At 50.9% G+C, this 8,856-nt stretch overlaps 1 protein-coding gene across 1 annotated transcript; it reads left to right on the plus strand.

The window, feature by feature from the left end:
* Positions 1 to 586: 586 nt before the first annotated feature.
* On the plus strand, positions 587 to 6,714 carry MSX2 (msh homeobox 2). Its single transcript, XM_026510676.4, has 2 exons — positions 587 to 1,069; positions 4,999 to 6,714. The coding sequence occupies exons 1-2, from the start codon at positions 691 to 693 to the stop codon at positions 5,421 to 5,423; spliced, it is 804 nt and encodes a 267-aa protein (XP_026366461.1). The 5' UTR covers positions 587 to 690; the 3' UTR covers positions 5,424 to 6,714.
* The last annotated feature ends 2,142 nt before the right edge of the window (positions 6,715 to 8,856 follow it).

An 8,856-nucleotide genomic window follows, 5' to 3' on the forward strand; every position in this document is an offset into this window, starting at 1 on the left:
TCTCGGGCTCTCTCCGTCCCTTCTTCTTCTAGGGATAATAGCTTTCGCTGTAGAGCTTTTGCCAATGGCGAAATAAATATTCTTGTAAGCTCCATGTATGTATTATTGCCTTTAGCAGGGATGCTGGCCCGTGTTTTCAGTGCTGACTCCTAAAGTTGTAAAGTTAGCCCAGTTTCCATGTACAGTAGGAGCTTCACAAATGTTTTTGCAACGTCAGTTGCAGATTTTAATGTGTTCTGGCGGTGGGGGTGGGGGAAGTGGTATGGGCGCGAGGTGCCTTTTTTAAAAAGGGGTCAAAAGAGAGAAGAAATGGGACTCGGCGAACTTCCTCTTTAAATAATCGGCCTTAATTACGCCATGGACTTTTCAGTTTTGGCGTGATTATAACCCTTGAGGGATCGCCTAATAACAACTCTGCTGACTGCTCCTGTAATTAACTCCTAATTTATTTCAAACAGGAAAAAAAAAAAAAGGCCCCAGCCTCTTCCTGGAGAGCCAATCAGAGGCGAGCGTCTGTGGCGTCAGCGCCAGAGCCGGCGCCGATTGGCTGAACCGGGTCTCCCACTTCCCCTTGGAGGAAAGGCACGGCTCCTGGCGCGCCCCTCCCGTCTCCCCCCAAAAAAGTTTGAGTCGCCGCTGCCGGGTTGCCAGCGGAGTCGCGCGCGGGGAGCTACGTAGGGCAGGGAAGTCATGGCTTCTCCGTCCAAAGGCAATGACCTGTTTTCGTCTGATGAGGAGGGCCCGGCGATGGTGGCTGGGCCGGGCCCGGGGCCTGGGGGAGCGGAGGGGGCCGCCGAGGAGCGCCGCGTCAAGGTCTCCAGCCTGCCCTTCAGCGTGGAGGCGCTCATGTCGGACAAGAAGCCGCCCAAGGAGGCGTCCCCACTGCCAGCCGAAAGCGCCTCCGCCGGGGCCACCCTGCGGCCACTGCTGCTGCCTGGACACGGCGCCCGAGAAGCTCACAGCCCCGGGGCGCTGGTCAAGCCCTTCGAGACCGCCTCGGTCAAGTCGGAAAACTCGGAAGACGGAGCAGCGTGGATGCAGGAACCCGGCAGATACTCGCCGCCGCCAAGTGAGTGAGCGTCCGGGCCGGAGAAGGGGCAGGCGGGTCCGTGGAATTCTGGAGGGAGCTAGGGGGCCGGTATTCCAGGCTGGGGGTACGGAGACCCCTCTGCACTATACTCCCGGGAAAGCGAGCCTGGGAGTTCTTGGCCCCTTGATATCCCCAGAGTTCAGCGAGCCGGCGGGAGCCAAGACACCCTCTGGGTCAGATCTGCGCAGCGCGTGTTCGGGATCCCCTAGCTGTGCAAAGTATCCGGCACAATCGAGGATTCGCTGGTCTTTGAAGGGCGAAGCCTAGCTGGGTTTGCCAGGTCGCTCGGTTATCGGTTTCTCTAGCCCTCAGCCCCGCGCTGCAACCTTTGGCTTATTTTTGTCTCACCGTCCACCGGGTTTCTGTCTGGAGAATGAAGAAGGATCCACCTTTAATGAGCACTCGAATGTGTGCCAGGCAGGGGCGGAGGCGCCTTACCTCCTTTCAAAGTTCATAACCCGGCGAGATGTGCCCTCGTTTTAAAGATAAGACTAGCCGAAATCTAACCCCCGGTATTGGGTAGAAATCATTATCTTCCATGGGTCGCGCGGGTGTCGAAGCCGGATCCCAGGAAGGGATGGCGGCAGAGACTGATGCCCGGACGAAATGTCTCCCTGTCGTCCCCGCAGCCAGCACCTTCGCCGGGAGCGGGCTGGGGTCAGAAGCGCGAGGGCTCCCCTGGCTTATAGTAATAATTAACAAGCATTCCAGCAGCGCTTCAGAGTTTACAAAATGATGCTCATTAGTTCACCAGATCCTGAGATCGCTGGAACCCCGGAGCGTAGGCAGAAGCACGGGAGAGGTGGTTATTTCCTATGCAGACACCCGGACTTGAAGAGGACTGAACTTGCTTGACCTAGGTCACCAACAATGGCTGAATTGGGCAAGTGGCCCTGGTGTCCAAGCTCTACTCCTCTGTAGAGTGTCCTGACCACCTTTGATCCCTCTCCCCAGAGAAAACAAGCAGAGGTCCCCACACCTGCACCCCGCTTCCTGCCAATGAGGCAGGATGGCAAGCAGGCCCAGGAGAATTGATTTCTCCTCCAGCTTTAGCACTCATTTTTGGGCCTGGGTCCTTATGCAATTTGGAAAATTCATTCCCTATGGGCCCTTTTATTTCTATCTCCTGGCCTTTAAGATTTCTCTACCCCCACTGCACCTTTAGAAAAGGTGAGAAAGAAGGGTCTGTGGAGGGCCTTTTTCCAAAGCTGGGAGAACCACCCACACCTTCCTTCATTTCCTTCAGTCAGCCCTCAAGACTGAGATGCATAGTATTTTGTGAACAAAACAAGGCCCTATACCCCGGAGGCAGTGGCTGTCCCCTCCGGCAGAGCTCTCCACCCTGTTAGAAACTCTGAAAGATTCAAAGGGTGTGGAGATTAAGGACTCAAAGAATTTAAACTCAAGTTTGCACAGTGCTTTATAGCACTTTTCACCATATTATCTTATCTGATCTCTGCCGTGAGGCAGCGGCGGCCTCCTGGTAACAGACAAGGACATCTCAGCAGAGTTCGGAGGAATCAGCACACACCGAGTTTGGGCTTGACTAACAACCCCCACCCCCCCCCCCCCGCCCCGCCGCCAAGAACAAAAACAAAAACATCTTGGTAATATTTAATGCTCACCTATCTGGTGGTAGACAGGGCTCTGGGCATTCTTAAATTTAGTACTCGGAACCACACAGCGCAGTATTACCCATTTTATTGATGGTGAAATAGAGGCTCAGAAACTTTAAGGAACTTAATTTGTTAGACAAATATCGAGTGCCCATCGGCACACCAAGGATTCAGGCCTTACAGGGAGTGGTGTCCAAAGGTCAGAAATCCCCACTTCCTTAGGCCTTAGGTTGTGGGATGGCAATTCCCCACTGGCTCTGTAAACCGCCCCCCCCCACAGCCCCCCCCCCTCAGTGAGGATGAACATCCCTGCTTGGGGGCCCTGGATATGACCTTCCCACGAGAAAAATCCAAGATTCTGGAGAAAGGATTCAATTTTAAAATAGAAAGTGGTTCATTAGCTCTTTGGGCCTAGAAATGGCAGCAGGAGCCCTGTGGTTGGAATGGTGGGTCCAGGGAGCGCCTGGCATGGGAGCCTGGGGGCAGGAGGGAGCCACAGGCCTGGCCTGGTTTGTTATTTGGAGGAAGTTGGGTAACTGCTGTTTTGCTTTGTAAAATCTCATCCATCCTTTGACTGGTTTAAAATGGGGTGGGGGAGGTGGGGAGTGTTGAGAGGAAGCCTCTTAGCTTTATGGCTTCGATACATGTGTGTAATCTCTGTAGCCTGCATTTCATAGTTCACATGCAGCCTCTAGGAGCAGCCACCGCCGGGACGACCGTTCAGGGCACAAATTTCTTGCAAACTTAGAGCGGGATCAAGTGTAGACGCTAGGAGCTTGGTGTGTGCGTGTTCAGACCGCGGGGCTTCTCCAGGAGCCAGGTCTGGTTTGTGAAGGGTGAAAGCAGGTCTCTGAGTCTTGGACAGTGTTGTTAGTTTATTTGTAAATTCGGAAGTAGGTGCCCAAGCTTATTTAGGGATTAGCATATGCAAGTCCAGACTTCTGTGCACCCAGCCCTCTTTCGGATTTCTGTTTTTGCTCAATCATAGAACCTACTACCTCTTACTTTTTGGTCACTAAAGTGATGGTTCATAATGTCACACTAGGTCGAATCCCTTTCGTGTAGGAATTGGAGGCTGGGTGGGACTCGTTGTGTCACCCTCAGTATGAAGTGTAAACTCTTTCCTGGGCCATGGAAGTAACTAAACAAGAAATGTGACATTCTCCCCATGAGTACTTCGGAGTTACTGCTGTGGCTACTTTTGGAAAATTAGCCTAGCTCATAAAAGCCAAATGCAGAAAATTAATTGTTTAGCCTTCTATCCCACAGCTCCACACTCCTGCCGCCGCCTCCCTTTGAGGAAAAGAAGCCCAAAGTTAGTTGATACTATGGAATCTCAGGGATGCCCAGTCCTATGACTTCCTTTAATTGAATCCATTTTAAATATGGAGTCTGGATGTGGTTGGCATACCTTTATTTTGCTTGTTATTCCCTCTCTAAATTCTGGCGACAAACTAATCATTTACACATTTGCTCTAAACCAGAGAATGGTTAGAGATGACTAAAATGTCATCACATGCTCTCAACTCGGAGGCAGCATGATTTCCCCTGACATTTACATTTATGAGCAAGCTAATTTTTCCCTCCTTCTTAGTAAACTTTATATTACAGAAGCACCCGGCCAAGAAACTTCTCCCACATCCAGATCTGGAAACTGATGTTCAGGTTTTATAATCTGTAGACGGGATGGAATGACAGCTGCGTGGTTGTTTATTGCATGGGGCTGCCCCAATCCGGAGATGCTGTTAATTTACCACAGACCTTTATCTGCACGATTATCCTTCATGACTATGCTGATGCACTCCAGCTTTTCCTGGCACGGAGAGGGGACCAACCCAGTTTATAGGACCCCTTTTCACTTGTCTTCTTATGGGCTTATCTCAGCATCTCAGAGAAGTGAGGATTGTCATGAACCCCGTACCCCATTTTAAAGACCAGAGAAATTAAGCTAAGAAGAGATGGGGTTCTGTTTCTCAGAGAGCACTCCGGCACCCTGGACATCAGTTCAGAGCTGTTCTAGTTCCATTATCCATGATGCGGTTATGTCCCATATAGAAAGTTCTGTACATGGTGAAATTCCCCAACTTTTTGTAAAAAGACTCAATTTCTTAAATAAAGCAATTACTCCATTTAAATATGGTCCTTCTCCTGTCTCCTCCCCTCCCTGGAACCCCCCCACATGGATTTGACAGAAGTCCCTTTTGGAAAGATGAAGAAGAGGGGAGACCCGCACGGGGCGCACCTGGGAGAAAACCCCTTCTTTTGCTAATTCACTCGCTCTCTGTTCTCTAGGACACATGAGCCCCACCACCTGCACCCTGCGGAAGCACAAGACCAATCGGAAGCCGCGAACACCCTTTACCACGTCCCAGCTCCTCGCTCTGGAGCGCAAGTTCCGCCAGAAACAGTACCTCTCCATTGCAGAGCGTGCGGAGTTCTCCAGCTCTCTGAACCTCACAGAGACCCAGGTCAAAATCTGGTTCCAAAACCGAAGGGCCAAGGCGAAAAGACTGCAGGAGGCAGAACTAGAAAAGCTGAAGATGGCTGCAAAACCTATGCTGCCCTCCGGCTTCAGCCTCCCTTTCCCCATCAACTCACCCCTGCAAGCAGCGTCCATATACGGAGCGTCCTACCCTTTCCATAGACCTGTGCTCCCCATCCCGCCCGTCGGACTCTATGCGACTCCAGTCGGATATGGCATGTACCATCTCTCCTAAGGAAGACCAGCTCCATAGACTCCGCGATGGATGTTTGTTTCAGTGGGTCCCCCTCCCTCTCCAGGAAGGCAGTACCAAGCCCTGCTCTCCACACCGTGCACGCGCCACCCTAAGCGGCCAGGCCCACAGGGCCACAGACATAGTTCGCATTTGTTCTTTAGGCTGGAGGCACCAAGCCCCATTTTCTTGGTGTGATCTTCTAGGTGCCCCCCTCCTCCTTTCACAACGATTGGCTCTGATGGTTTTTATATATAAATATATATATAATAAAATATAATGACATTTTTATACAGCAGACGTAAAAATTCAGATTATTTTGGAAGGCAAAATTTATATGCACATATGTATACTTTTTTCTATATATCACCTTCCTAAAAGAGACAGCTTAAGTCCATTTGTTTTTTTCTTATAGGAGAGACCAATTATTTGCTAAAATTGCTGACATGTGATTTTGATGGGATGATTGACTTTTGCTTATGGAAAACAAAGGTTAGAATTAGGCACGATGCATAGGAAGTAGATATGGAGAGATTCCTCAAAATGATGAGGACATACGGTGTTTTTGCATTTTTACATGCATTAAAAAACTCATCGGATACTACCATATCTGGCCCCATATTTTCCCCTCTGTCCCCGTTGTTACAGATTGTTAAAGTTTTAACTTTTTTTTGTTTTTTTTGTAAGATCAATAAAAGGGGGATGAGAGGAATCCTGGGAAGGCCTTGGGGTAAGGTGGGACCTGGAAGTACTTCCTAATTCCTCTCAAGGCTGTTGCTTAACTCCATTTCAGATAATTGGAGAGTAAAAAGTTAAAGCATGTCAGGGGAATTGATGGTTTCTGTGAAATACTAGGTGCAAGTCAGTCCTCACACATTGCAAAGGTGATTGGGGGGTGGGGAGTGTAGTTAATTCTCTGCTTAAAAAAAAATAAGTATAATGTAACCATTACCTATATGCTAAATATTCTTGAACAATGAATAGATCCAGAAAGAAAAAAAAAATCATGCTTTCTCTGTGTGTGTACCTATTGTATGTGCTAAACTTATTAGACAAATTTATATACTTTTTAACATGTTGGGGGCAGAGGGTAAAGCCATGTTTTGACTTGCTAAAAATGGTGTTGTCAAACAGCCCATTTAGCTCCCTGGTACTTCATCTTTCTCTCCATCTTTTCCCCCCACCACCACCCAGTATACTTTTATCCCTTTGAAAGGGTGCCTTGTATAATTTTATATATTTTATTGAAGAGTTATTTCTTATCTCTTATTCTGAATTAAATTAAACATTTGTTTTATTGCAGTAAAGTTTGTCCAAACACAGTTATTTTAAAGGGGGCTCTCTGTTCTCAACTCAAAAATGCCACCAAGATTGGGGGAGGGGGCCGATGGTTTTTATTATGATATTAGTGTGAATCAATTAAGAGTTGTGCCCAGATTCAGCCTGGGGTGGGGGAGTGGATTGAAAATAGCCAACGAAATACCTTGAACCCTTTCCTCTGGCAGTTTGTCACTCATGGAAAAGCAGTGGAGTTGCTATTCGTTTTCAAACTGCAGTGAAAGATGAGCTTAGAAGAAGTGGAGGGGCTGAGGGATCTGAGAGCTTTGTAGATGATCAAGGGAAAATCTTGAACTTGAAATCTCCCAGTTACCAAAACAGCAACAGATTTGAAACTGGGCGAAAGGGACCTATAGCTCTTTGCAAATGGAGATTGTAACTAGATGCGTTCCCTGGGTTGGGGGTGGGGGGGCGGTGGATGCCTGCTGCCCTTTCAGGAGTGTGTCAAATCGCATTCCGTTTACCATTCCTCACTCCTTCCAAGGAGATGGACCCCGAACAAATGCTCTTTTCGGTTTGAAGGGGGAAGGTGGTTCATTCAAGTCCCGTCTGCTTTGCAGCCTTCCTTTCCACTGGGTACAGAGCAGGGTCAGACTTGGGTTTTGAGGCATCACCATTAAAAAAAAGGGGGGGGGCAATGGGTGGGGGAGGCTGAGACGGATCTTAAATTCCGCTTTTTATTGCACAAATACATCAGAAGTGGCTACTGATGATACCTTTGGGAGGTCTGTTTTCGGATGAGAAGCCCCGGTGACCCTGGGAACGCGGGCAGAAGGGAATGGAGAACTCCTTGCTGCGGAAGCTGACCGGTGGGGAGATTGGCACCGGGTATCTTCGAGGACTGGCGCTTTCGTCTCACGTTCTCATTGCGCCGACACCCACTTCGGAGGTGGGCGCCAGAAACTCCATTTCCCGGTCCGGCGGGGTCGGGCAACGAGTCTGCGATCTTCCGGCTCGAGCGCCGAGCGTGATCCAAGCCCGCGGACCTGCTCCGAAGCTGGGGGCCGACTTCTTGCTGCTCCGCCGCTGCGCTCCCGAGCTGAGCCCCAGGAGTGTGCCAAACCGCCCTTGTTTTCGCCTTTGCCATCCGGCTGGGCCTCCCCAGCCCGAACTCCTAAATCTCAGTCCGGAATCCAGCCATCCTCATTTATGAGATGCGTTTTCCAAAGGCCAAAGCCCTTCCCGGTTTCGTCATCAGCCGCCAAGTTGGGTCCCTAATTAGCCCGTCCACCGAGCTTCCTTCCCGGCGCCGCTCGACCCCGCAGCCTCGGGCGATCTCAGCCAGGGTGGGGGATCGGGAGACTCCAGCTCCGGGTTAAGATGGCTTGCCCCCGGGAGGAGGGGTTCGCAAACCAGGGTGCGACTAGGAGAATCGGGGCTGCGACCTTGCGTGGCCAATGGGGTGGATTGGAAACGGTCTGGGCGACTGTGCATTACCACAGTCACCCCAAATCCCAAAGCAAAACTGAGGCCCGGAGAGCGGGGTGGGGGGGAATGCCTCGGGCTGAAGCATACACACCCCGGCGCTACTAGGTGGATGGGGTGACCGAGGTGAGGATGCGGCTGGGTTGCGGGGACTTAGACCACAGCCAGAGGTCCCCGGGGCCCGTCGACGCGCCTGGCTCTGGGGCTGCCTCCAAACCTCCTGCCCTACGTTCGGGTCGGAGGTCGCCAGAGCCCCCGCCTCGGTGGGGCTTGGTGTGCCAGGCGTTCCAGAGGTTCCAGAGACCGGACGAAGGACGCGCGGCGGCAGGAGGACCCTGACTCACCCAGGACCCGCGCCGCCGTGCCTGCGAAGTTAAAGCCGAAGATGCCCGTAGCCTGCTGGCCTTGGACGTCCTCGCGCAGGTTGCCAGAAGCCTGGCACACAAATCCGCGTGGCCTCCCATGCGTTCAACGCTTTCCTCCAAACTTTTCCAGAAAGTCAGCTCTGCTTTGGGGAAAGAGGGGAAGAAAGGGGAAGAAATCATATTTCTTTGAGCTCCTGCTAAGCGCGGCCAGAAGTAGGCATATTCTCGAACCTCTCCTTTAATAACGTTGCACACTGCTGCAGGAGGTGTCATTGATGCCATTTTATAGTTGAGGAAACTGAGGCTCA

Source organism: Ursus arctos, unplaced genomic scaffold, assembly GCF_023065955.2.
Source record: "Ursus arctos isolate Adak ecotype North America unplaced genomic scaffold, UrsArc2.0 scaffold_15, whole genome shotgun sequence".
Lineage (NCBI taxonomy): Eukaryota > Metazoa > Chordata > Mammalia > Carnivora > Ursidae > Ursus > Ursus arctos.